Below are 27,568 nucleotides of genomic sequence, written 5' to 3'. Positions count from 1 at the left end.
TAGCCCTGCTATTCTACGTGCTCTTACCGCCGTGAATGCGAGCCCTGCGACGCATGGCGACAACACGCGCATCTCTCACCGATCCCCTCCTTCCCTCTCCCGCGGCACGCGCGCCAGGTGAAAAGCGCCCCGCGCGAGTCGCTGACGCATGGGCCAGAGCGTACGTGGGCCCCGCGTGTCGGTGTGATCGGCGGGGGCGGGAACGGCCGCGGCGCCTCCACGTAGCGGGCCTCCGCGCCTTTGGATGGCGCCCCGCGCTGCATGGTCTCGCGGGTGGCCACGTGGAGGCGTTCGGGGGCGTCGGATCTTGCCGGGTTCGACGGCTGGGATCGCGCGGCTTAAAACCCAAACCCCACGGACGCAATAAATGCCGTCGCTGGAGGATGGGTTTCCATGTAACCCCTCTATCTCTCGTACAATCATCAAATAGCCCCTTTTCCCTCTCCACTTAGACAACGTAAGGACTATATTGTAAAACAGTAAGGGTACATATGTAGAGTACTTGTATTTTTAAGGGGGTTTTTTGTGAAATATACATGTGGAGTTAAAGCCAAAAAGCTCTCATGGTCCATGCTTCACGCAAGCAGCAAGGACGAGAGGAGAGGACAGAGTGGGGAAGCTGAAGCTGAAGCAAGCGGAGGAGTGCACGCGAATCCCTCCTCGCCGGCGAGAATGCAGGAGCAGGCGACGAGCTCGCGGCCGTCCAGCTCCGAGAGGTCGTCCAGCTCCGGCGGCCACCACATGGAGATCAAGGAAGGCAAGGAAGCGCCACTTCGATCCCTTCTCCTTCCCTTTCTTGATTTCCATTTTACTGTTCCTCTTTCGGGTTCGGATTCTTTGGTTGATTTTCATTTTACTTCTGTTTCTTGGAAGAGAAATTTTTTTTGGTTCTTGTGTGGTATGGGAGATTGATTTGGTTTTGCAGGAATGGAGAGCGACGAGGAGATAGGGAGAGTGCCGGAGCTGGGGCTGGAGCCGGGCGGCGCTTCGACGTCGGGGAGGGCGGCCGGCGGCGGCGGCGGCGGGGCGGAGCGCGCGCAGTCGTCGACGGCGCAGGCCAGCGCGCGCCGCCGCGGGCGCAGCCCCGCGGATAAGGAGCACAAGCGCCTCAAAAGGTGCCCGCCTTTATATTTACTAGAGTACTTTTGATAGTTCTTCCCTTTGTGTTTATGTGTACAAATACAGTTGTTGTTTTGCTTATAATTGTTCATGAGATTAAACCAAAAGGGCTGTGATCATTGGAGTAAGTTGTGTATGGCTATCTATATTTAATACTTAGTGGTTAGAATTAGATCATATTGGATTCGATGGAGATTAAGATATGAAAATAGTTAATGCTTGTTGAGCTTGGGCTCATGCATGGTTTAAGATTAAACAATATGGAGCAAGAACACCGAATTTGCGATGATAATCGATCGAAACGGCGAGATCTTGGAGTATGATGTGTTGATTGGAGTTTGGAGTTTAGGAGTGATGAAGAAAAGAGGGGTTGAATTTAAATCCTGATGAAATCGATGGGGTTAGGTTACATATCTCTGTAAAGCATTGCTCCTAGCTAGCTAGCTTTCATGGTGAGTTGGACGCAGTGTACGATCGATGTCATGTGTCGCATGCGTGCTCATCTAGATAGTTAGGTTGGGAAACAAGTGGATGGGAAGAGAACAGTTGTGGGCACATCATATATGATACTATTGATATCTCACTATAAATTGCCCCCCCCCCCCCAACCTATCTCATTCAGTGTTGCAAATCGCAATGCATGCTATGCAGCCAATTTTGAGCTTTTGATATCAATGGGAGTAGTGTTATATTCTTGTAAAAAGGAAAGGAGTGTCACGTTATGTTTGCATCAGTATAATATAATGTGCTTCCATTATATCAACAGTTTGTTACCACATGAAACTTGAGTTAGTTATCTCAGTAACATCAACAGTATGACTGCACACTGATACACTTATATAAACACATAATATTGTAATGGACAAATATATTATTTTAGCTAAGACTATACTATGTTAACCTGCCGCTGTTTATTGTAACAATTTGTTTGAATTAACATAATAAACTTCTTGTTTTGCCATCCCAAAGGCAGGTGACAGCTTTCTTTGTGTCGTATTTGAACTCTATTTTTGAATTGGTTGTCATAATAATATGAATTGTATGATAGCTTAGAGTATATAATCTATTTTTTTCAATTGTTTGGTCCTGCAATTGTACCACGAGAGTATGGCCTTTTGATTTGCCTACTGTAACTTCTTTGAAATTCAATACAATGATATACAAATCTTTTGCATATTCCTGAAAAAATCTATTGTAAAAATTGTCAATCTCCAAATTTCTATTCTTTGGTCAACTCGTTTTAAATTAATACATTTGTGTACATTTTAGTTTAGAATAAAGATATCTGTGTACATTGTTAGTAATGTAGGATTGGTGTCAAATATGGTTTGCTTATTGTGTCTATAAATATTAAGGTTGCTGAGGAACCGGGTATCAGCGCAGCAGGCAAGGGAGAGAAAGAAGGCATACTTGAATGATCTTGAGGTGAAGGTGAAGGACTTGGAGAAGAAGAACTCAGAGTTGGAAGAAAGATTCTCCACCCTACAGAATGAGAACCAGATGCTCAGACAGGTAAAATTCCTAATTCTAATGCATCTTTTTCGTGTGGTACAAGTTTTACAAGTTTAAATAGTTGTTTCCTGTTTATTTTTCTTCTTTTAAGCACCATAGAAAATGATTCCTCAGATGAAAAATGTTCCGGATTCCTTGTGCAGATACTGAAGAATACAACTGTGAGCAGAAGAGGGCCAGGTAGCACTGCTAGTGGAGAGGGTCAATAGAGGAGAAGATGACAGCAAGTAGTAGAACACTTTATGCTCGAATATGCTTCTGGGTTTGAATTGATCCTAGAACTTGGAACTTAATTTGGTTGGATTAACCCAGGGAAAAAAAGAGAACTTTTACGGTACATTCTTCTTGAAGTATATACTACCAGTATATTTGATCTAACGGTGTAAATTCATCTGATATTTCTCCCAATTATTCTGCAGTATAAATTGAATAGGGTATATTTATCTTTTTATCTATTTGCGTGAGGGGTAATTTTGTAAATTCGCGTTTCTCACCTAGTCAGATCTGGCCTTTTGCGCCCAGTCAAAGCGATTTTTTCTTGAAGCCGCGCGCATGGGCGACCGCCGTCGCTGACTGCCTCTGCGAGCACGCCGCGCCGCGCGGCCGTCGACAACCACAATCGGCGTCGCCGCCATCGGGAATCGATTCGATTTCCTTCCCCCTTTCTTCACCCAAAACCTAGTTCTTCTGAAAATCCCCAAATCGGGTCTGCGGGAGGCGGCACCAGCGGGCTGCGGAGGTTTGCGGGAGGCGGAGGGCGACGAGAAGTTTGTCCTCAACGGGTTCACCGCCGCGAATCTCAGCTTCGATGGCATGGCGACGGTGACCCCGAACGGGCTGCTCATGTTGACCAACGGCACGAACCAGCTCAAGGGCCACGCCTTCTTCCCGGCGCTGCTCCAGTTCCACAGGACGCCCAACAGCATGGCGATGCAGTCCTTCTCCACGGCCTTCGTCATCGGCATCATCAGCGCGTTCGAGGACCAGGGCAGCGGCAGCCCGGCGGCGGCAGGTGGCAGCGGCAGGGCGGCATAATTAGCATAACTAATGTAATTAGCATGGTTACATACCAATATAACTAATGTATGAACAATTCTGTGACTACTATCCATTCAACTCCCACGTTCTAGTCTTCCAGAGAAGGCCTTGAAAGAAGAATGTTCAGACAGCACAATTTTTTGGAGCAATGCAGTATAGAGTTGGGCTGAAATAAACAGCTGTTACAAGCTCAAATTACAAAGCAAAAAATTGCTCAAATTACGTGGATCACGAGATCCAGAAAAAAAAGAAACGAAGGAATTAAAATTCACCCGATGGAAATAAATCTCTATTTTAAATGACTAAACAACCCTTTTAAGATTTTTAACAAATACCAAATCTACCCTATTATATACTGGTAGTATATACTTACATTACAATGTACTGTAAAAGTTCTCGGAAAGAAACTGGGGTAATTAAATGGGAAATATACTAGGTTGTGCAGATGGTGATAATATACCAAACTACCTGATGTTTAGGACTATTTATGTTACATAATCCAATGTTCAGAATTCCGAAATGTAGTGTTCGATTTGCGTTACATTTACATGACATTTTTGTGACGAATGCATGCACAGTCTACACTGAACTTGATTTCCCTTGCTTCTGCACAGTTTTGTGAGTTCAGTAATTGTCAATCTCTGTTTCATTTTCACCTTTGCTTTGGTTGCATTTTTCACCCAGGCTGATGCGTACTAGTGCTCACAGTTAGCAGAACCCATGAATTTCCATGCAATTATCGCGATTAACACACGAAATTTGCCGGTTTTTTCACGCATTTAACGTCGTTTTAGGCTTTGATAAATCCAAAGTCATGCTGGAACAGTAAAATAAACATCAACGGTCAAGTGTCAATTTAACCAGGCCCCCTTTGAAAAGGTCTCTCGTGCATATGCCAAAATAGATCTGAACCACTCACAGATGTGTCGACACATTTTAGGATGATTTTAGTCAGATTTCTTCTTCATTTTAATCGATAGGCATGTGTTGACACGTCTTGGGATGATTTTAGTCAAATTTCTTACGATGTGAACATCACTAAACCGTGCATGTTGTTTTTTTTTTTACCGTCCTCCCTGACTCTCACAAATTTTCACTCCCTTAATTTCAAAGTGAATCAACTTCTGGCTATGTATCTGATCTATCCAACTTTTTAAAAAAAAACTTCTGAATACAAATCTAATCTATCTACCTGAAAAATAAATTAACTTAAATTTTGCACAATCAGAACCCCACACATCTGGTGTTGGCAGGTGCAGCCCTGTGACCTGATACCTCTTTCATCCATCCATTCCTCCCCTTGTTTTGATCCCAAGGAACTCAAGCTGATGGCGTGTGCTTGTTCTAGATCAGTTACAATTTTGACATTAATCTCTTGGTGTTCTTCTCTTTGTCTGCTTCTGCCACCTTTGAAAGGTTCCGTCATCATGCACCAGTTTCTTTGCTAAATGTTCTTTGCTTTGCCATCATCATGCAGAAGGGGTCAATCATGCATAACCAGAAAGTGATGCTACTGGCTAGGAAAATTGCAATCAAGGCCTCTAATAATAAAGAAATCAACTTGCAAGAACAGCAGCAGTCAAACGTACAGACAGCAACAAGAACAAAGAAACTGTCACTACCTAGAGGGGAGTAGAAGCTACCTTAAAAAAAAAGTCACATTTGAATAACAGAAAGGAGAAGAGAGCAGCAAAGCATGTTGTTATGGTGTGCATAAAAAAAATTAAAAAAATAACCCAGGGGATTATCCTGGGAGAGAGAAAATTTAACGAAGCAAACAAACAAAGGTGGTTGACCTGTGAAGCAAGAGAAAGGGATGAAGATTTGTCCATGGCCGTGCTGTAACCTGAGACTGTGCAGTGGGCCCCACATGTCAGGCCCCAGGCTTTTAATGTGAGAGGTGGTCTCCATTTATTAGTGCCACCACCTTCTCATCTGATGTCTTCTCCTTGACCCTTCTTCTTCTTCTTCTTCCTCCTCCTGATGATCAACCAGCATAAAGGAGAGGCTTCTGGTTGGGAGGTTTTGCAGTTCTCTTACCCTCTTCTGTTCATGAATCATGTGCAATGGGTGTTGGAGCTGTAGAAGCATGGTGATGATTTTGGTGTGATTATGTATATATATATCTGGGTGATTGGTGGTGAGTAGTTGTTCTTGCTGCTGTGGTTTCTTGATACTTTGCTTCAGGGACAGGCCATGGACAGAAGGAACCAAGCTCCTCCGGTGAGTAGTCTTACTTTCTTTTTTTTTTCTTCTCTGTATTTGTTTTGTGTTTTTCTCCATGAAATTGTTGCATGTTTCTGCATGGATGTGCCATCCTAGGATTGATTTTTTTGGTCAGAAATTTTAGAGGGTTTCATGGCTCTGTGTTGGACTGAATTTTTCAGCTTGCTTGGCTGGTGTTTTTGTGTTAGAAGAATAGAAGATACACCATGCCTTGTGCTCATCAGTGTGAACTGTGAAGTTGTTTTGGTTGATCAGTTCACATAGAGTTCCTCAGAGCACTGCATATTGAAAGAACCTGAACTGTTTGTGGATAGGAAAATCCATTTCATACTTCAAATTGTAAATTAATTAGGTCAACAAATTACTGGGTTTGCATGATTGTATCAAAGCAACTTTCTTTTTCTTCAAGGGAAAATCTCTTCAATTAGCCGTGCAAACTCCAAAATTAGCAGGATGGTAACACTAGATTTGGGAATAGTTGGGAGTGCTAATCATTTATTAGAAGGTTAGAAATTGAAACAACAAGAGACATGGTCCCCCACAGGGTAGTTCAACTGTTTCTGTAAGTAGCTGTTGTTTCATGACACCATTGTCTGTCTTATGTTCTTGTCTCATCATTCTAGGTATCATTCACCAATTAGCAGTCACTTTTAAGAAATAAAAACCAGGATTTTTCATCCCCGAAAATAACCAAAATTATGACACATACGCATCCATTGCCTGAAAAACATTTTGCCTACCTCACATTGTTTTTTTTCTTTCCAAACACGCAAAAGATTATACGCGACATTGTTGCACTACAAATTTGCATGCAAAATTGCAATATTTGTGTAGCTACCCGAACTCCTTTTCTTGTCTTGTGAAGTTGTGATTGCAAAATGTAAATTATGTAAACAAATTACCAGGTTTGTATGACTGTACCAAAACCAAAAAAAAAAAAAATCCCCAAATGGCACAAAAATTATAACACACACATCCATTGTGTGAAAAACATTTTGCCTACCTCACATTGTTTTTTTTTTCTTTTTCGAACACGCAGAAGATTTACGCGGCATTTTTGCACTACAAACTTGCATACAAAATGCAAAATTGTGATATTTTGTTCAGCTACCTGAAACTCTCTTTTGCTTGTGTTTGTGATTGGATATAGGTTGATAGCTCAGCATGCTTGTGCAGAGTGGAGAGATCGGTCGCCGGCGCCGCCGCGGCGAGGCTGATGCCGAGGGCGAAGGCGTGCGCGCAGCCGAGCCTCAGGGCGTCCATCCACCCGCTCAAGCCCAAGAGATCGCCGGGGCGCGACCACCGCGGCGGCGGCGGCGCCGGTGGCGGCGGCGGCCGGCAGTGCCCGCTCATCCCGGGTCTCCCCGACGACCTCGCCGTGGCGTGCCTCATCCGCGTGCCGCGAGGTGATCACTGGAAGCTGAGGCTGGTGTGCAGGAGGTGGTCCCGGCTGCTCGCCGGCAACTACTTCTACGGCCTCCGGCGGCGGCTGGGCCTCGCCGAGCAGTGGGTGTACGCCGTCAAGCGCGACGGCGAGGGGCGCGTGTCGTGGGACGTGCTCGACCCGGCGCGGCTGGCGTGGCGCGCGCTGCCGCCCGTTCCGGGGGAGTACGCCGGCGCCGCCGGGTTCGGCTGCGCCGTGCTCGGCGGCTGCCACCTCTACCTGCTCGGCGGCAGCGACCCGCGCCGGGGGCCGATGCGGCGGGTGGTGTTCTACAGCGCCCGGAGCAACCGGTGGCACCGCGCGCCGGACATGCTGCGGCGCCGGCACGGCTTCGGGTGCTGCGTGATGGGCAACCGCCTGTACGTCGCCGGCGGCGAGGGTTGCGGCGTTGGCGGCGGTGGTGGTGGTGGCCTCAGGTCGGTGGAGGTGTTCGACCCGGCCAAGAACCGGTGGTCGTTCGTGTCCGACATGGCGGCGTCGCTGATGCCGTTCGTCAGCGCGGTGCACGGCGGGAGGTGGTACGTGAAGGGGCTGGGCGCGCAGCGGCAGGTGATGAGCCAGGTGTACTCGCCGGAGGCGGACGCGTGGTCGGCGGCGCACGAGCTCGATGCCATGGTGACCGGGTGGAGGAGCCCGAGCGCGTCGCTCGGCGGCCGCCTCTACGCCGCCGACTGCAAGGACGGGTGCCGCCTGCGCGCCTACGACGAGGCCGCCGGCGCGTGGAGCGGCCGCGTCGACGGCGGGCAGCACGCGGGGAGCTCCCACGCGGTGGAGGCGGCCGCCATGGTCGCCCTCCACGGGAAGCTCTGCGTCGTCCGGAACGACATGAGCGTCTCCGTCGTCGACGTCGCCGCCGCAAGCCCGCGGTGGGAGACGGTCGTCGGCAAGGGGCAGATGAAGGCGTTCGTCGCGAATCTCCTCTCCGCCATCGCCGGCGGCCGCGGCCGCGCCAAGAACCGCGTCCTCCATTGCCAAGTCCTCGAGGCCTAAGCTTCACATTCACACAGTGATCGATTCTGCTGCTCTCATCAACGTTCAGAAATCAGATTTTTCTTTTTTTTCGTGTTCTCTGCACATTCTATTGTGGCAAATACATCTGAGCTGAAGAACTCCAAAGCATGATCCGATTAATGTACAGTATTTTTTCTCTTTTTTTTTGGGGTTTCTTGAACTTTGATCGGTGTACAGTTCGTACAGAAATGGGAGTTGTCCGGTGAAATAATCATGAAAAGATCTGGGTTTCTTTTGGGTCGTTGTTGCTGAATCGTCAAGGAAAGACTAGGCAAGTTTGTGAATGTGCTCCTGACCTGACAAGATGTTCCAAGTCAGTTGCAGTCCATGACCACGCAGTGAATGCGACTGACACATGACGAGGAAGAAACTCTTCTATGGATGATTTTTCGTAGGATCATATGATATCATATCACCGTCGACGTCTCGACGGCTAGTATTCTAGAAGTGCGAAAATGACTGCACGAAATGTTCTAACCATTAACAAAAATACTCCCTTGGGGGATGATATGATGGTGAAATCGTGGGTGCATGACTCCACCAACTAGGATTTAAATCCGTGTGTTAGCGGATAGGGGTGAAAATGGTCACGGAAATTCCCAATCGACCGAGCGCCGTTTTCGACCATTACCCTTTTTGGCTATATATAAATTTTGTTTTTTCTAATTTCTTTCTAAATCATAGTGATGTCGATATTGAGTAGTTTAAATGATAATTATGATCAATTACCGGTTAAATCAAATGTCGTTTCCAAAGAGATGGTACGATTCCGACCATTTTCACCCCTAAGTGCATATGCGGAGTATGAGTGTAATTTTGCATGTGCAGTGGTGTGTATCCGTCATGTAATTAAAAAAAATACTCCCTCGGATTTTAAATTTGAGAGAATGTCAACTGCTAGTACCACCATACAAATTATAAGAGCTTTTTTTTTTAAGCACAGACGTAAAATGCTTGTATAAACGCACACGCGCTCTTCCCTATAAACAAGAACTATATTAATTTTACAGTCTAGAAACCTAAAAGTTGTTTCAATTTTCTTGTGTAATCCAAATAAGTTTCGATTTTGCTATATATTTATCGATAAATTCTGTCCTAAATATTACAGTATAATCGTAGTGTAACTTTTATACAATTACACCGTGACTTTTATGTAACTTTCGTGTGATTTTGAATAGTTGGATTTGCTTCATGATTCGTGCAAATAAGGAAGAGAAAATCACAACATGCATATAGGTGAAGGGATTCGGTCCCACGACCTCCGATTCGTGGAAATAGCATGATACCGTTGGGATTTTTAAAAATTGCATACAAGTAATATTCTAGTTACATGTACTGTATTTATATACATTGTTGGGTTCTCATCTATCCTTATTAGAGCAGGTACAATAGTAGACTATAAGCCATCTATAAACACATTTCGAGAAGATAAAAGATGAGAGAGATAAGCAACGGGCTACAGATTTATAGTCAGTTGCAGCACGGACTCAAGATGTATGTGTGTATGACAGATGGAACCAGATATTAATTATGTAGTATATATTTATATGTAACTATTATATGAATTGGCTATTAAATCGCCTGCAGATGATTTGGAGCCCATGGTAGGCTATACTATTAAACTTGCTCTTATCTCAGGCACAATATCTTCCCAGCACACCAACTCATTCGGCCCATTTGACGGAGGAGCGGAAGTGAACAACCGCGCCACGCCATGGGGCGAAGCGAGTCGGCGTCCGCAGGATTTCCCTCTCCGCCCGTGCCCTAAACCGCTCGCCGCCGGCGACGTTGCGCCCCCGACCGCGAGTGGGCCGGCGGCGATGTCCGGCCCCGTCGTTCCCCTCGCCTGGACGGCTCAAGGGCCCTGCGAGCCCTCCCCTGGCTCTGGCCCGCTCCCCGTTTCCGCCGCCGCTAGCGATCCGCCGGCGCCCTCCTCGTCGGTGCCCGCCGGCGGTCGTGAGCCCTCCGCTAGCGGGCTGCCCCCCGCGGTGACTCCTCAGCTTGGGGTAATGACCTTTGGTTTGGCTTGATTTTGATGTCCTCTTGATATTGCTCATTGTTCATTTGAGGTATAGCAGTAGAATGATTTTGCTTGCAGCAATTATGTACTTTCTCCGTTTCATATTGTAAGACTTTCTAGCATTGTTCACGTTCATATAAATCGTGGACAATGCTAGAAAGTCTTATATTGTGAAACGGATGAAGTATTTTATTAAAAAAATAAGTGGACACGTGTACCTGGATATTTCTATGTTCAATATACACGAATTTGATCTTTCGGTGTCACCAAACCAAATTATTCCTTGACAGTTTGAACATTGTTAGTATTTTTGTTGTCCCTAAAGTGAACATCTTTCTTATTTTTATTTTACCATCCATGTTGTGTAGGATCATGATCAAGGTGGTTTACCTAACTGTGTGCCAAAAGTGGGGATGACCTTTAATTCAGAGAACGAAGCTTATGATTTCTACAACTCCTATGCTAGAAATGTTGGGTTTAGTATCCGGAAGAACCACGCAAATACTAGGGCGGATGGGAGTCTTTGCTCCAAATATTTCCTGTGCAGCAATGAAGGGCAGCCGGTGGCAAGCACTACCCAGCCGGGGCGGAAGAAACGTTCTTCAACAAGATCTGATTGCAAGGCTCGTCTTCAGTTCTATATTTCCCGAGAAGGTATCTGGACAGTGCAGAAGGTTGAGCTCGATCATAAGCACTATCTCGTAAGTCCTGATAAGTCACACATGTTAAGGTCCCAGCGCCGTTTGACACCGTCATATCAACAGATAGTGAATGAAATGCGGCAAGAAGGTATTACAGCAGCTGATATGCAAAGAGTATTTCGGCAATGGTCCAGGGGAGCTGAAAATGTGCATCTTCTGAAGAAAGATACTCAGAGAAAGTACCTCCAACCAAGTTATGCACAGAAATTGCTTGAGTATTTGAAGAACAAACAAACAGAAAATCCTTCATTTTTTTATGCAGTTCAGCTGAATGATGATGGTCGAATAGCAAACTTCTTCTGGACAGATTGTCAAGCTATTGTGGATTATGCTTGTTTTGGTGATGTCGTGTCTTTTGATACAACATTTGAAACAAACAAGTTTGAAATGCCGTTTGCTCCATTTGTGGGGACTAACCATCACAAACAACCCATTTTGTTTGGAGCTTCGCTGATATATGATGAATCTTCAGAGTCTTTCAATTGGCTGTTTCAAACCTTCCTTACGGCAATGTCTGGGAAGCAACCGGCAACAATTTTCACAGATCCCTCTGCTGAAATAATAAAGTCTGTTAGGTTAGTGTTTCCAAACTCAAGTCACCGCCTGTGTTTGCGGCATATCTGTCATAATGCTGTTAAGCATTTGAATCACGTAATTTGCAACCATCCAGAATTTCTATCTGATTTTAAGAGACGTATCTATGAAGAAAGGTCTGTAACGTTCTTTGACTTGAAGTGGAAGGAATTGGTTAACGCATATAATCTAGACGGCAATGATTGGATGAATAATTTATATGCAATGCGTGAAAAGTGGGCTGCTGTGTATTCCCGTGACTCATTTTACGCTGACATGATGACAATCCAAAATGCTGAAGGCACAAGTGATGCATTGAAGAATTTTCGGAGGAAACTCTGCCTTCCAGAATTCTTAGAGGAGTATGAGAAGTGCATAACTAGTTTCCGCCAAAATGAACTAGAAGCAGATTATAATTCCCGTCAAACCAGTCCGGTTCCCTATGTTCCTGATTTGCCTATGTTGAAGACGGCTGCTGAGTCCTATACAAGGAATTTGTATTCGCATTTTGAAGAAGAATTCAAAAAATTGTTCACTCTGTCTTGTTCGTTGCTATCACAAGACAGAACAATCAGTACTTACAAATTGACACCTTTAAATTCTGAAGAAGAAGCATATGTTGTTTTTAATTCTGAGGATACAACAGTATCATGTTCTTGCAGGATGTATGAGTGCACAGGTATGCTACCATATTGGTTATGTTTCCAAAACGTAAAAGTTTGATTTTCTTGCTATAATCGGAGATTGCATGTTTTTGTAGGTATGCTATGCAAGCACGCGCTGCGAGTCCTTAACTACAGCAATATTTTTACATTCCCCTCACACTATGTTTACAAAAGGTGGACAAAATATGCAAAAGCCGGACTATTTGGCTGCAGAAACAATTCCCAAAGCGGCAATGGAAGTTCGATGTTAAGATGTGCGCGTATATCTCAAAAGATGCACTCAGTTGCTCTAAGATATTCGATGTCAGAAAAGGCGCTTCAGTTTTTGGAAAGTGGGGTAGATAAGTTGACATGTGAAGTAGAAAATTTACTTAGTCACATAAACTTAAATGGAAATGGAAATGATACCGGTCAATCTTCTGGTTTTTGCAATGGTGCAATGGCAGAAAGTTTAGGCCATTCAGAATCAATGTACAGCGAAGGGGCCTAACCGCCTAACCTGCAAAAATACTAGAAAAAAGTGTTCTCAAGGAGGAAAATGGAAATGCACTGCTAGAAGGAGAGGCACCTACAATCAACTGTTATTTTCTGTTTATGTTAAATTCAAATCTCAGTTCTTAACTGTGTGAGGCACTACTCCAAAAAGGAAAAAAAATTCAAAGAGAATCATGTTGGTCTCATCATAGATAGAGGGCATCCAATTCTCTAGTTGCTGTAGTTCTCTTAACTTTTTCTCCTCTTTGTTCAGGGATGAATCATACATAATTCTGGGCATATCATCAGCTCTCCATCTACTTGGAGTTAACTTCCTACCACTTCCGTCTTCGTCCAAAGCGAGGCAGAGTCCATAAAACTCTAGTTCGGTGATTTGCCGATGTTGTTTCGCCATCTGCGTTTGAACTGCTGTGCTTAATTTGGTGATCCGCTAGAAATGCACTCAAAATATAGCAGCGTAGGATAGTTCTAAAAATGTCCGATATGTTATATTTTAGGACGAAGAGTACATGTAAGGAACAAGTGCGTAGGAGCAGTAACTTGTTTAGGAGTAGCTCTGCACAATGAAAATAGTATTCTGGTTCTCTGTTGCCTTTCTGCCTATATACAGTACTCCCTCGGTTTTTTAATAGGTGATGTCATTGAGTTTTAAACATACGTTTCAGTTTCATCATTCGTTTTACTTAAAAATTTTATGCAAATCATGCTTAAAAGACTTTAAGTGATAAAACAACTCACAACAAAATAAATTGTAATTACGTAAATTTTTTGAATACCACAAATGGTCAAACATGTGACTTTTGAAAAAAGTCAACGGTGTCATTTATTAAAAAAATCTGAGAGAGTATTTATTTATCTTCCAAAATGTGCAATGTGTTAGTTTCGAATTGAGATCCACTGCAGTCCTAACTGTGGCTGCGAGTTAGGAACTGCACATCATCTCAGTCATCCATTTTTCCAGTGAACGGTCTAGATCTGATGCTATAGTGCTGCTGCTACAGTAGTTCTGCAGTTTTTTTCAGATGTGAACAGTACTTTGTAGATTCTAGACCCTTGGATTTGCATCAAAAGTTCCTAGTGTGACTGCTCACACTAGGTGTTGCACCGGATCCAAATCCGTTAGTTTCTGTTGGCTATCAAGGTCGCTGTTGACCAGAGTCTGCCGCTGCGTGCCCTCAGCCTAGGTGCAGCTCGCGCCGTTGGATCACTTGGTCGAAGCGTGTCCGTGTGCCACGTCATCGTGTACACCACACCACACCAGCTTCGAGCTCTGATTGGTTGGCTGACGTGTCCGTCTCCACGCCTATTTATTCGCTCTTCCCGCGCGCGTCCCGCCCGGCGACGGCGACCTCACCGGCGTCGACGTCACCGGCCGACGACGACGAGACTTCAGCGATGACCACCGCCCAGCCACTCCAGCACGAGCATGACCCGTCCCCGCCGGAGCCGGACGCCGACGCCGACGACGAGGAGGAGGAGTCGCGGGTGTGGTCCCAGATCAAGGCCGAGGCGCGCCGCGACGCCGACGGCGAGCCGGCGCTGGCGTCGTTCGTGTACGCCACCGTGCTCTCCCACCCCACCCTCGCCGGCTCCCTCGCCTTCCACCTCGCCAACAAGCTCGCCTCCTCCTCCACGCTGCTCTCCTCCACGCTCCTCTACGACCTCTTCGCCGCCGCCCACGCCGCGCGCCCCGACCTCCGCGCCGCCGCCGCCGCCGACCTCCTAGCCGCGGGCGCCCGCGACCCGGCCTGCGCGGGCCGCCTCTCCCACTGCCTCCTCGACTACAAGGGCTTCCTCGCCGTCCAGGCCCACCGCGTCGCGCACGCGCTCTGGGCGCAGGGCCGCCGCGCCCTGGCGCTCGCGCTCCAGTCCCGCGTCGCCGAGGTCTTCGCCGTCGACATCCACCCGGCCGCCGCCGTGGGGAGCGGCGTCCTCCTGGACCACGCCACCGGGGTGGTCATCGGCGAGACCGCCGTCGTCGGCGACGGCGTGTCCATCCTCCACCACGTCACGCTGGGCGGGACCGGCGAGGCCGTCGGCGACCGGCACCCCAAGGTCGGCGACGGCGTGCTCATCGGCGCCGGCGCGACCATCCTCGGGAACGTCAGGATCGGCGCCGGCGCCAAGATCGGGGCCGGGTCGCTGGTGCTCGCCGACGTGCCGCCGGGGGCCACGGCGGTGGGGAACCCGGCGAGGCTGCTGCTCGGCGGGGACCAGCGCGGCGGCGCGCCGGCCGGTGAATCCATGGACCATGCCTCCTTCATGCTGGAGTGGTCGGATTACACCATTTGAGTAGGAGTGGCATCGTACGGACTACATTTGTACTACTCCTTAGCCATGTGTTTGTACTTGCCTGTAAATGCAAGTGTGTAAGCAGAGTTAGCTTGTAACCACCTGAATTTCGTCGAATTTTACCAATTCTGCTGAATCCCATCGAATTATACCAATACGCGCCCTGTTGATAAGGTCGAAAACCGAGCAGTTACTGTCGGTTTTGTGAACCTTTTGCTTCCGACACATGTACTGAAAATTCACCTGTAATTTCGCAAAAGTTCCTTAAAATTTCGGCATATGTGCTTTTGATTTTTAGACTTTCTTTTACGAGTAGGGCCTTCTGTGAATCCGGCCTGTAAAACCGGGCCTAGTTTTCACATCGGAAGCTGGGCCTATGCTAAGGCCTGGCCTACAGATCCAGCTTCATTTCTCAGTCTGACACTGGGCCCCACCTGCCAGTGTCTGCGGCTTCCACGGACTGAGCTGCCTCGCCCGCCTCCGAGCAGTTGGGGAAGAGAACCGAAGCACAAACCCTAGCGGCGGCGCAGCTCAGCCGGGGTTTGCGGAGGAAGGGGAGGGGCACCGCCCGCGATGCTCGCGGCGTCGGCTCGGCGGGTGGCGGCCGCCGCCGCCGCGTCGTCCTCCCATTCCAGGCTCGCCAACCAGCTCGCCCACGCGCTGAATCCGCAGGTGAGGCTGGGCGTCAAATGGCACGGCTTGGATTTGGCCATCTTTTTTGGTTTCAATCTCATCTCCCCCAATCGGGAATGCTGCAAAACCTAGCGGGGTTTTTTTTTTTTTGGCGTTGTAGCTCGGGCGTTCGGTGATGGATTTGACGATATAATGGGTGATTTTTTTCTGTACGTGATTATGCTTTGTAGAGGTGGATCCATGACCGGAACAAGAAGGCGATGGAGTTGGTGGCCAAGGGGTGGAGCGCCCTGCAGGAGGTTGATCGCGTCATCGACTACGCCGACCGCAACGACAAGCGCCTGATCCCACTTCTCAGGGTACAGCTCTGGATGATTCGTCTTTGTCATTTGCTCCATTTATTCACGATAGTCTAAGTGCCCTAGAATTAAGCCCTAAGTCTAGGAAATGAAACTTTGTGTTGCAGTGTTGAATGGTACTTAACCAGCTAACCCGATTGTTTGGACCTTTATTATTTCCAATCGTTCATTTGCCAATGTGTACCAAGTACCAATTGGTTCTTGCCATTGCCAATTGAAGTCTGGAGATATTCTGTGCCGAACTGTCTTGCTAATCTTTACAAGTTGCACACCACCTGCATATAGTGTAGTGCGTCAGCTATTGGTTTGGACCAATGTTTTTTTTTTACGTTCTGTTGTGTAAATCTTCTCGATGCTATGCATTAGGGTGCAAAGGAAAATTTTGAGCTGGCTCTGGAGATCGACAATATGAACACTCATGCGAGATTATGGCTTGCCAAGATGCATTTCAAGTATCATGTTCCTGGAGCTTGTAAGGCCATGTGGGTTAACTTTCACTTCTGGCAATGTTAGTATTGCACAGCTTTCTTTGCTATTATGTCTTACAAGTTGCATCGTGGTCATTTTCTTATTTCCTATTCATTCTTATTCCAAGAACCTGCAAGCACATTGCAAAAGCTAGCTTAGTCACTGCTTCTATTGTTGTTTTGAGGTAATTGAAGAATTATTTTTAAGTATTGTTGTTTTGAGGTAATTGAAGAATTATTTTTAAGTTTAGGTAGTTCCTTCCAGTGGCGGGTTTAAAATTTTATCATGAGCCTGGGCAAGACTAACAACAAATGAAGTATATACAAGTCTATATAATTCATATACCATTTTAGCGTGAGCATTTGCAGTATAAGTTTGTGTTAAGCATGTTTTCTGCTGTGCTGTTTCTTCATACGGCCTTGCCAGTGACTAAGCAAGGTTATTAGGCATTAATCAATTGGTGAATTGCTGCATGCTCCTGGTGGAGCCTAGGCCATTTGCCCATGGTAGCCGGCCCTGGCTCCGCCACTGCTTCCTTCTATAAGAGCCCACACAAATTGAACATGTCAGTAGGTGTTGTTTTCTTTTTTTATGTAATCTGTAGGAGTTGATATGGCTCCCAAAGAAAAGATGCTGACATGTATTTTCCGTTTAATGTGTTTCTCATTTACTCATTATTGGGTGCACATCCAATTGACTGCATCAAAGTTCACTACCACAGCAGTTAAAGCTGGCAAAAACTGGGTTACAAAATATTTGAGATTAGCATCTTGACTTAACAAAAATAGTTAGTAAGTGTGCTGCATGGATCAGCTCAGGTAGGTAGTTAAGTTCTAGAGGAATTCTCTCTCTAGGACTTCTCGTTGAACATTATTTAATTTGCTGCAAGCACAGAACTTACTGTTGATAGATTTGCACACGTATCTTTCGATAGTCAATTCTCTCTTCACTTTTCATGGGTGCAGTGGTGCTGCTCTGTTGGTTGAAGCTGCAAACATGGGTGATCCAGATGCACAGTATGAACTTGGATGCCATTTGAGAATTGAGGTTTTCATGCTCTGTTCGCACTTTTCCCTTCCACTTAATTGATTAAATCATGCAGTTTTATGTTATGCTATTGAGCAATTCATTATACAGATTGATTCACACAGACATTGCATTACTTTAATTGATGGTTTACCTTTGTTTCTCTTGTAGAATGACTACGTTCACTCTGACCAACAGGCTTTTTATTACATTGAGAAAGCTGTTGACCAGGTTTGCTTCTCTGAATTTTGAACACATCTTTCCATGTATGCTTCTTGCTGAATCTTCTCAATTACACTTAATGCTTGATTGCAGTTGCACCCTGGTGCTTTGTATCTTCTAGGTGCTGTATATTTAACTGGAGACTGTGTTAAGAGGGATATAGCTTCAGCAATGTGGTGTTTCCACAGAGCATCAGAAAAGGTAGGGATTTCTCTTGGACTTGCTTGTGAATAGAATATCAACTCAAACTTGATTTTCTTTGTTCTGCTCACCACCTGCAGGGACACTCTGGAGCTGCAATTGCATATGGATCACTTCTATTAAAAGGTTTGTACAAAAGTAACCCTCTAGTGCGTCATGACTAAGGAGCAAATCACATATAACTATTTGTTGTGGAATATTGGTCATTTGGCTCTCTAAAGCTGGCGGTGAAGCTATGTATCCCACCATTAAAAACTTGTTAGCTGATTCTATGAAAGTTAATGTTAATAGTATTATCCCGAAGCTCATTCATTTTGTGATTGTTCAGGTGCTGAAGTGCCTGAGGTTATTACCAGGTTCAACTCAGGTAAGAGTCCATCAACTGGAAAGATGCGAAAAAGGCCCATACAGCAGGATCCAGTGAAGCTAGCAAAGGAGCAGTTTCAAATTGCAGCTGAAGCTGGATGTGATCTCGGTTTGCGATGGCTGAAGAGGCTTGGGGATTATGAAAAGCAGCAAGAACAACCAAAGCAAATCCAGCAATGACCACCTTCGAAATGATTTGCTTCACTTCGGCATTGCTCTATGTTGACATGCGTTTGTCATACACACTATACAGGTAGAACGTCAGATTCTCAACTGTAATCATGTAATTGAATCCAAGCACTATGTAAATTTTGATATCTGGCCCAACTCCTTGAAAAGGTAGACTTGAGTTGATCCCCTTTCTCTACAAAGGATTTTTATCGTACCAGTCCTTATAGAGTTCGTTACTTTGTTTTTTCACTTTTTCTCCCCAACTGTCTACTGGTATAACCTGTTACATGTCCCTTAATTATTCCCCGGTGTGTCAGAAAAGTGTTTAAATTCAAGCATACATGAAAAAACTGGACTTTTTCCGTTTGTCAAGTACTGTCACGGCTAAGGACTATTATGAATCCTTTTTATCTCTAAGGATTATCCTGAGAAACCCCCAAAATTAGGCCTCTTTGTAATGTAGGACCTTTTAAAATCTTACGGAAATTGAGATGATTCCTATTAAAACCCAGTAAATATTTTGCGGTCGGAAGGAGCTCTTATATCATCTGGTTCTCCTATTTTAGCCTGGTGAAACTTAGAGCATCTCTAACAGCCTCTTCATCCTACTCACCAAACCAAAATTTAGCAACTTGAATGAAAATTACACTCCAACAACATCTCCATCCCACTCTCTAAGCCATCCAGATGATCAAACTTCTTCCTTCACATGCCAAACTTGGCTAGCCTATTTGCTATCCATGGGTCCCACCACCTCTTATTCACTTTTCCTTCGTTCGGGAGTAGCGTGAAACTTAGGCCATCTCCAACATCCTCTCCATCCCACTCTCCAAATCAAAATTTTAGCAACTTTGAACAAAAATTACACTCCAACGGCATCTCCATCCCACTCCAAGCCATCCGATGATCGACTTCTTCCTTCACTTGCCAAACTTGGCCATCCTACTTGCCATCCATGGGTCCCACCACCTCCTATTCATTTTTCCTTCATTCGGGAGCAGCGTGGCCGAGGGGGAGAGCCAGTGTCCGGTAGCAGAAGCTCGATGATGGTGAGATCTCCAACGACCCGATGGAGGCAAGGGACCCGGTCCACTCAGACTGGCAAGCCAACAGCGAGATCTCTAGAGGCGGCGGTGCCCCTTAGGAGAAGTCGGAGAAGAAGCAGCACGCCCTACAGGACCACCATTGCTGTTCGTCGGCCTATCGTTGCCACTGCCCTTGCGGACACGAGCAGGAGGTCTCGCGTTAACCATTCGCCCGAAACCGCGTCGTCATCGTCCTCCCGAATCCACGTCGCCGCCATTCGCCCGAATCCGCGCCATCGCTTCGTCACTAGCCCATCCACGTGCGGCCTCCACCGCCTATGCCCGAGACAATGAGGACGGTGGCAGTGACCTCCACTCCCCCACCCCCGCACGGCCTCCACCACCACCAGCCCTGCGCGGATTCAGCCGGTGGTGCGACAGAGAAAAGGAAGAGAGAGAGGAGGGGTGAAGGAGAAGGGGTGAAATAGTAAAGAGGCTGGCAGGTGGGACCCACTTTTAGTTTGGATAGTGTAATAGAGGTTGTTGGGGTGAAATGTAAATTAGACTACCATTTGGTTTGTCAAACTGACCGAATAGGCATTTGGAGAATGAGATTTGAAGATGCTCTTAGTTGGCCCAATATGTCATTTACACAAGACAATAAGCACTCAATTTTTTGATATAAAAAGAGAGTATGCGCTCCTCATTGTTTGCTTGTTGTCTTACTAATGTCATTTCAAGATTTTATCGTAGTTTTATCTTTCTTTAAACCTCCAATAACATAAATATAAATTTTGTGCCCATAAACTATGGCTTATTAACTGTAGATCAAACAATTGGACCATATTTTAAAGATGTTCTAGTTGTGCACTTGCTAATAAAAAGAAATATACTCTAACGTAGATCCATTGTTTCGGGAGATATTTGATTCCTGGTTTGAGAAATACAAGGTGTTATATGCAACTTGCAATCATTGGCCTTAGACCCATTACATGAAAAATCTTGATGTTTTGGCCTCCACGTAGTTACTTTGGACTGTTTTACCCACTGGAGTTGAATCCAACACATGAGCCATAACCACACGGGATAAGAATCTATACTAACTAGTTCTTACTACTTATTCTTTTATTTGACCCTTTATTGTCTTTTTTTATTATTATATTGCCTTTTCCTCCTCTTTCATTCTAGTTATCATTCTTCTTTCTTTAACCTTTAACTTGAAAGACTCCTCTTTATCACAAATCATCAAGCAGTCATGATATTTTAGGGAGGACATAGTGGGAGACTTTGTTGTAGATGAATAGGAGCATTAATGGGCAGTACAATGATGTGGTGGAGGGATGGATGCTGATGTAATATACTTGCATGTTAAACTTTATAAGTTAGTGAGTATCAATTTTACAGTAAGATATGATTAGTGGTGCCACGTAAATGTATTTAATATGCGTAAAGATATACACTTGAATTATATAAGAGTGTCGACAAGACTAAAAATAATCACAAATATAGCATTACTACTCTATTAAAAAATAAATGAGGTTAGATTTTGGGACGGGGGGGGGGGGGGGGGGGGGAGAGTACAGAGCTGAGTTGATTCCGAAAACAGAAATGGGGAAAAACCGAAAGCCTCCAAACCGTAACCCTACCCCGTATAAAATCCCACACACGCGGGCGATAGGGCTCTCCCCCCTCCCTCTTACCTCCGTCGCCGCCGAAATCCTCCACATCTTCTTCGCCGCCTCGCGCTCTCCGTTTCACTCGCGCACGGTGCTCCGCGGGGACTCGTCGGGCGGCGGCCATGGAGGAGGTGACGGAGGCGGTCGGCAACCTCACCATAGCCGCGGGAGAAGCCGCCGGGGCGGGCGGCGGCGCGGCGGAGGCGCACAAGAAGAACCGCATCCAGGTCTCCAACACCAAGAAGCCGCTCTTCTTCTACGTCAACCTCGCCAAGGTAAGTGGGGGAGAAAGATTAATCGAGAGGCGAGAAGAAAAGCGCCTTGTTTCGTGGGGATTTTGATTTGTTGCGTTTCTTGGCTTATGAGGGTGTATATTTGGAATGGGTTTTTGCTCTGCTCTCCGTGGGGTTTATCTAAACCCTAGATAAACCCCGCTTGCGGTAGGGCTCATGGCTGCGGATTTGGCTGGATTTGAAACGGAGATAGCTAATTTGGTGCTTGATGTTTGCTTTGTTGCAGAGGTACATGCAGCTGCATAACGAAGTGGAGCTCTCGGCACTCGGCATGGGTATGTGCTTTCCTCCGGATGCTTTTCATGTTTATTGATTTAGGCGCACCTGTTCTGTTGATTTAATCTCACTAAGCTACTTCATTAGTGATTAGTTGAAATGTAGATCAGAATTACCTTTTGGTTATAGAAACACCTGCAAATTGGTGGGTGATTGCTAATTTATAACTGTTCGTATTTTTAGAGGTCTTTCAAATGTAGGAATTTTGCAGGCTTTTCTATTATGGAAACCAACTAGCTTGAGAAGTATAGATAGATAGATAGATAGTGTCTGTATTACTAAAAGCATCAAATTATTGACCAATGGATCAGTATTTTCTTTTATAACAGTAGAAATTCTTGGGGTTACTCTGCCTAGGCTTCCCGGATGGAATAATGTGCCCAATCGTCAGTATTTTTGTTCTTAACAAGCAAAATCATAGCAATTTTTTGTTTCTGTAAAAAAATGATCTGTGTTGATCCTTTGACCAAATCCGAAACTACCAATGTCATGTTCACCATTATTTTTTTTTTTGCCCTCCCTTGTAGCTTCTTGTTGCAATTTACGATTGTCTGGTCTACTTGAATAAGGCAAAGTGATAAGTTACTTATGCTATGGCATGTTTTTGGCACCGAAGGATTGCAATTCACATTGATTTTAGTATACCATTTATATATAAAAAAGCCTTAATGTTGGCGTGAAACATTTTCTGTATTTTAATGTTTCGGACAAAGTGTTGACGTGAACTTGGTTCGTTGTGCTTTCCCTTTTCTCCCCCTTGGACTTATGCTTTGTTCATATACATGAATTCCTTTATGCTCTCCTTACCTGTTAACTTTCTCCCTGACAGCTATTGCAACTGTGGTGACTGTTGCTGAAATTCTGAAAAATAATGGCCTTGCTGTCGAGAAGAGTGAGTCTTGTTTCTCATAATTGATAACTTGATTGCATCCTCCTTCTGTTCTCGTAGCTTACTCCAAAATTTGTGCAGAGATTATGACATCTACTGTTGACGTCAAAGATGATTCGAGGAGTCGCCCTATGCAGAAAGCCAAGGTTAATGTTCTTCCCATGTTTAACGTAGATCTTTACTTTTTCCAGATGTATAAGTGAGCGTTTCCTGAAATCCTATGATTGTCTTGGCCAGATTGAAATAGTGCTGGGCAAGACGGACAAATTTGACGAACTGATGGCAGCAGCCGCGGAAGAGAGGGAGGCCGCGGCAGCGGAGGCTGAGGCCGAGGAGCAAAGCTAATATTAGAAGCCAAAAAGCTTCCTGTTGTAGCTTTAATTTTAGTATTCTGCTGCTAGGTGTTGTATTTGGAACTCCTTGATACATCAAGGGCTTGTGTAATCAATTAGTGGCACAGCTTATTTGGTGTGCTTTTACTTGATTGGTTAAGTTTTGATGCCAACTTATGACAGTGAAGGTGTATGAGTACGGTGCTCATCTTGATTTGCCCCAATTTACATTTGGAAGATGTCTAATTGCTTTAAAAGTCTTGTTCTTTGTGTAGTTGATGGATGCTTCTCTCCATCATGCGCTAAAAGTGAAATCAAACTGGAAATACAGGGATCAGATGCATCACAGCTGCATCTCCAGATAGTGAAATCATGTGCTGGGAACGAAACTTAGGGCCCTGTTTGATTCAGTTTAGAATTATTATAATCTGGATTATTATGAGTAAGATGAAACTGTAAGCTGAAACAAACCAGTAGATTATTATGCTAGATTATTATAATCTATAAGCCATATTACTATAATATAATAATCTCCTCTAGAGATGCTTTTTCTAGATTATTGAGTGGCTAAAGACCCACTACCCTTATATGCCTCTAATAATCCAGAAAAATAAACAACTCGTAGCTTATTTTATGTCAGCTTATTATAATCCAGCTTAGAGTAATCTAGATTTAATAATCTAGATTATAATAATCTTAAATTGAAACAAACAGGTCTTAAGCTGAAACAAACAGGGCCTTAATTCATCAGACACATAAACCCATCTGCAAATACTTAAATTAAATTGAAACATTTGGTAGAGAAATCCAAATCACAACAAACCCATCTCCAAATGCAGAATACCATCCAATACATCGCAGGTACATCGGTCTAAAAAGTTGAAATCTATTATATAATTAAAGGAATAGAAAAAGGAGCCTCCACATTCGCTCTCATGGCCTAGAAATTCTCACATTAATCGGAGAAAAAGAAAAAGCAGAGTCCATATAGAAATACAATTTAGAAATAGCTTAAATTCGGAATTAAAAAATAAGGAATATTAGAAGAGGAGACCGGAGTCCATATAGAAATACAATTAGGAAATAGCTGAAATTCGGAATTAAAAAATAAGGAATATTAGAAGAGGAGACCGGAGTCCATATAGAAATACAATTAGGAAATAACTGAAATTCGGAATTAAAAATAAGGAATATTAGAAGTAGAGTATAGAGTCCATGTAGAAATACAATTAGGAAATAACTGAAATTCGGAATTAAAAATAAGGAATATTAGAAGTAGAGTATAGAGTCCATAATAAAATTTGGAATAAACATAATAAAATTAAAAGTAGAGTTTAGAGTCCGTATAAAAATACAATTTACAAATAGTTAAAATTCGAAATTAAGAAAAAATGGGAAGAAGAGTTTAATGCTAATATAGGAATACAATTTAGAAGTAACTAAAATTCGAAATTAAAAATTAAATAATATTGAAAGATGAGTTTAGAGTCCACATAGAAATACAATTAGAAATAATAAAATTTCAGAAATAAAAATAAATAATATTAGAAGAAGAACATATAGTCTATATAGAAATACAATTTACAGAAAAAAGAAATATTAAAAGACGAGTCTAGAGTCCATATATGAATATATATAATTTACAAATAACTAAAATTTTATCTTAAAAATAATTAATAACTAACACGTATATAAAATGCAATATGAATATTACACATTAGTAGTTTTGTAAAGTTATTGCAAAATTTAAAATTATGTTGTCATTTTAATATATTTGAATAATATAATGAGAAAACATATATGCTATTATATGAGAGAAAATATAATGATGCTAGCCGCGCAATCTGCGCGGGCCATCATGCTAGTTGAACTAAATTGAACTGGAAATACATAGATTTTATTGAAAACAAACTTGAAATGCAATACATAGATATATTGAAAACAAACTTGAAATGCATCACTTCATTGAAAACACACCATATGCCTCCTGAACAGAGGAAATCGAATCCTACGATGATTCATCCAACTTCAAACCACAGCAACCACAAACTTCTCTCCATTTTTTGCTTCTTTTTTTTCTTCTTTTCTTGCATGCTTCCATCATCACACCCATGCACAATCAGCCACCATCTTCTCCGGCGCCGGCGAGCCCAAACCACTTCACGCAACCTTCTCCTTGATCTCCTCCGCGCACTCCGCCTCCAGCTCCGGCGCCGCCTCCTCCTCGACGAGTACCTTCTTGAGCGCCTCGTAGCACATGAAGGAGATGCCGGCGGCGGGCATGAGCTTGATGCAGCTGGGGCCGAGGCCGCGGTAGAGGCCCGCGGCGCCCTCGCCGCGGAGGATGCAGTACATGGCGTGGAGCACGTGGCGGTACACCTGCCGGCCGCCGACGGCGCCGACCTGCATCTGCTTGCGGGCGACCTCGAGCGGGAAGGTGGCCGTGCTGGCGATGGCGCCCGCCGCCGACCCGATGAGCAGCGTCGCGGCCGGGCCGACGTCGGCGCGCCCCGTGGCGCGGCGGTACAGGCGGCGCAGCGTCTCGTAGGCGTAGAAGTTGGTGGCCGCGTAGGGCACCACGCCGATCAGGCTCGGCGCCAGGCCGCGGTACAGCTCCCCCGGCCCGCCCTCCCGCACGATCTTCACGAACGCGTGCAGCACGTTGTCGTACACGTCCTTCTGCAAGAAAACGCAACAATGGCGGTGGTGATTAGTTGGAAAACTCAATTTGGGATATCTCCTCATTTTTACATGTCACTTAAAAGATCATTAAAAAATTTTAGTAGAATAGAGATATGTCACTTCACAAACATGCAAATTTAAATTTAACTTGTACGAGTAGAACGCGTAATTTATGGGTCAAATTTGTTATTTTTGTTTCGAATTGTATAAGTTGAATTTTAACTTGCATATTTGCAAAAGATATATCATGTATTGAATCGCATACACAAAACTAGGGGATGTCATCTGGAGGGGGAAAAAAATCCACTTTCGTGATTAGTTTGATCGATTTTGAAGGTTTTGATGGGGGTTTGTGTGTGTTTGTGTTTACCTCGATGGTGAGGCGGGTCTTGACGAGCTCCATGGGGTAGGTGCAGAGGGTGGAGGCGACACCGGCGAGGGCGCCGGCGACGAGGGGGACGGGGATGGGGATCTTGGCAGGCTCGCCGTCCTCCGGGGTGAGGTACTTCTTGGCCGTGTCGTAGGTGAAATGCTGCAGGACGCCATGGATTCGATCACGAGAAATTCAAAGAAAAACAAAGTGGAGGGTGTGAGGTTGAGTTGGTTGCCTCGATGGCCTTGCTGGGGGCGACGCGGAGGACGTTGACGGCGTTGCCGCGGAAGAGGCCGGTCCAGCCCTCGGTGCGCATGATCCAGCGGAAGACCTCGGCCATGGAGCCGGCGCCGCAGCTGCCGACCATGAGGTGGGTGCGGATGGTCTCCAGCGGCGCCACGAAGGTGCGCGACACGGCGCCGGCGATGGCGCCGCTCACCAGCCGGCGAAGGTGCGGGTTCCCGATCTTCACCCTCACCTTCCTCAGCGACAGCAGCCCGCCGCCGCCCTTCATCTTCCTGCCCTGCCTCTTCTTCCCCGCCGCCTCCTCGGCCTCCGCGGCGGCGAGCTGCCGCGCGACGTCGCAGTTGTCCCGGCCCTTCGCCGCAGACGGCAAGCTGAGCCCGACGCTGGCGAACAGCGGCGGCGCAGCCGTCCGGCGAGGGAACTCCAACCTCTTGCTGCTGCTGTTGATGCACTCCCCTTCCACCGAGCTCCACGGGAACGACACCTCCGGGACGAACCACCCCTTCCTGTCCACCACCGCCACCGCGCCGCCGCCGACGGCGTTGTTCCTCGTCACCATCGTCGTCACCGCCATCATCGCCGCCATCGATCACACCAAAATTAAAACTACTTCCTGCTGCTACAAGCGCAATCAAAATTAAACAAGAAGAACTAAAACCGATCGATCAAATATGACAACTACGCACCTAGCTCGAGGAGGAAAGAAAGAATCAGAGCGAGCGTTGCTGCTTCTGGCTTCTGATTCCTGGCTGGTGTTCTTGGGATTCTTGGCAATGGCGCCCCCATTTTATAGCCATTCCGTCCCGTCCACCACCTGCACGGTGGCGTGCACTCCTCGCGACGAAAAGCCCCCCACACAGCTAGCAAGCCCCGCTCCCCGCCGGGCACTCCACCAACGGCATCCATCTCCCGGCTTGTCTCATCTGCAATACCGGCTGCACGATGCCACTGAATCCGCAGGCTGCGCCGTGCCGCGCATGATCAGCGCTTCGCTTTGCTTTGCTTGCTTCTTTCTCGCAACAGAAACGGGCGATGCGATGCTAGCTACTGCGTGCGTGCGCAGTTCGATCAGTTGCTCCTTCTCGAGGAGGAAGAAACGGACAGTGGCCGTGGTCCTGGGCAGGTGCATTCATGTGCTCTGCGATTTTCGAAGGTAGGCATGCAAGCAATGTGCTACTGGTTGTTAGGAGGCTGGGATGGAATGGAATGGAAGGCGTGAATCGAAGCATTGGCA

General features: G+C 45.6%; 7 protein-coding genes across 10 annotated transcripts; 6 read left to right on the top strand and 1 right to left on the bottom strand.

The window, feature by feature from the left end:
• Positions 1-577: 577 nt before the first annotated feature.
• LOC4328662 (transcription factor HY5) lies at positions 578-3,082 on the top strand. The gene is made up of 4 exons (XM_015768225.3): positions 578-757; positions 926-1,115; positions 2,475-2,631; positions 2,775-3,082. Exons 1-4 carry the CDS (start codon positions 673-675, stop codon positions 2,838-2,840), a joined length of 498 nt encoding a protein of 165 aa, XP_015623711.2. The 5' UTR covers positions 578-672; the 3' UTR covers positions 2,841-3,082.
• Positions 3,083-5,600: 2,518 nt separating this feature from the next.
• On the top strand, positions 5,601-8,591 carry LOC4328661 (F-box/kelch-repeat protein At1g55270). Of its 2 annotated transcripts, none has more exons than XM_015771250.3 (2): positions 5,601-5,892; positions 7,072-8,591. In XM_015771250.3, exon 2 carries the CDS (start codon positions 7,112-7,114, stop codon positions 8,327-8,329), a length of 1,218 nt encoding a protein of 405 aa, XP_015626736.1. In that variant the 5' UTR covers positions 5,601-5,892; positions 7,072-7,111; the 3' UTR covers positions 8,330-8,591. The 2 variants fall into 2 exon arrangements, with proteins under 2 accessions (XP_015626736.1, XP_015626735.1); XM_015771249.3 differs by having other exon boundaries at positions 7,046-8,591.
• Positions 8,592-10,025: 1,434 nt separating this feature from the next.
• LOC4328660 (protein FAR1-RELATED SEQUENCE 5) lies at positions 10,026-13,178 on the top strand. Its single transcript, XM_015771248.3, has 3 exons — positions 10,026-10,356; positions 10,739-12,323; positions 12,405-13,178. The coding sequence occupies exons 1-3, from the start codon at positions 10,171-10,173 to the stop codon at positions 12,797-12,799; spliced, it is 2,166 nt and encodes a 721-aa protein (XP_015626734.1). The 5' UTR covers positions 10,026-10,170; the 3' UTR covers positions 12,800-13,178.
• A 963-nt stretch (positions 13,179-14,141) lies between these two features.
• LOC136351080 (probable serine acetyltransferase 1) lies at positions 14,142-15,237 on the top strand. The gene has a single exon (XM_066307726.1). It carries the CDS (start codon positions 14,200-14,202, stop codon positions 15,094-15,096), a length of 897 nt encoding a protein of 298 aa, XP_066163823.1. The 5' UTR covers positions 14,142-14,199; the 3' UTR covers positions 15,097-15,237.
• A 295-nt stretch (positions 15,238-15,532) lies between these two features.
• LOC4328658 (uncharacterized) lies at positions 15,533-18,791 on the top strand. The gene is made up of 8 exons (XM_015767941.3): positions 15,533-15,768; positions 15,960-16,088; positions 16,455-16,570; positions 17,522-17,603; positions 17,754-17,813; positions 17,898-18,005; positions 18,086-18,131; positions 18,334-18,791. Exons 1-8 carry the CDS (start codon positions 15,670-15,672, stop codon positions 18,549-18,551), a joined length of 858 nt encoding a protein of 285 aa, XP_015623427.1. The 5' UTR covers positions 15,533-15,669; the 3' UTR covers positions 18,552-18,791.
• A 2,412-nt stretch (positions 18,792-21,203) lies between these two features.
• On the top strand, positions 21,204-23,257 carry LOC4328657 (uncharacterized protein At2g34160). Its single transcript, XM_015767927.2, has 5 exons — positions 21,204-21,518; positions 21,763-21,811; positions 22,642-22,704; positions 22,783-22,847; positions 22,939-23,257. Exons 1-5 carry the CDS (start codon positions 21,366-21,368, stop codon positions 23,044-23,046), a joined length of 438 nt encoding a protein of 145 aa, XP_015623413.1. The 5' UTR covers positions 21,204-21,365; the 3' UTR covers positions 23,047-23,257.
• A 1,651-nt stretch (positions 23,258-24,908) lies between these two features.
• LOC4328656 (adenine nucleotide transporter BT1, chloroplastic/amyloplastic/mitochondrial) lies at positions 24,909-27,180 on the bottom strand. Of its 3 annotated transcripts, none has more exons than XM_015768435.3 (4): positions 27,021-27,180; positions 26,324-26,953; positions 26,086-26,247; positions 24,909-25,712 (listed from the first exon to the last, which is right to left on the bottom strand). In XM_015768435.3, the coding sequence occupies exons 2-4, from the start codon at positions 26,918-26,920 to the stop codon at positions 25,194-25,196; spliced, it is 1,278 nt and encodes a 425-aa protein (XP_015623921.1). In that variant the 5' UTR covers positions 26,921-26,953; positions 27,021-27,180; the 3' UTR covers positions 24,909-25,193. The 3 variants fall into 3 exon arrangements, with proteins under 3 accessions (XP_015623921.1, XP_015623920.1, XP_015623922.1); XM_015768434.3 differs by having other exon boundaries at positions 26,324-26,950; positions 27,021-27,178; XM_015768436.3 differs by having other exon boundaries at positions 26,324-26,947; positions 27,021-27,172.
• Positions 27,181-27,568: the final 388 nt, after the last annotated feature.

Source organism: Oryza sativa, chromosome 2 (genome assembly GCF_034140825.1).
Source record: "Oryza sativa Japonica Group chromosome 2, ASM3414082v1".
Classification (NCBI taxonomy): domain Eukaryota; kingdom Viridiplantae; phylum Streptophyta; class Magnoliopsida; order Poales; family Poaceae; genus Oryza; species Oryza sativa.
This window is presented reverse-complemented; position numbering and strand designations above follow the sequence as displayed.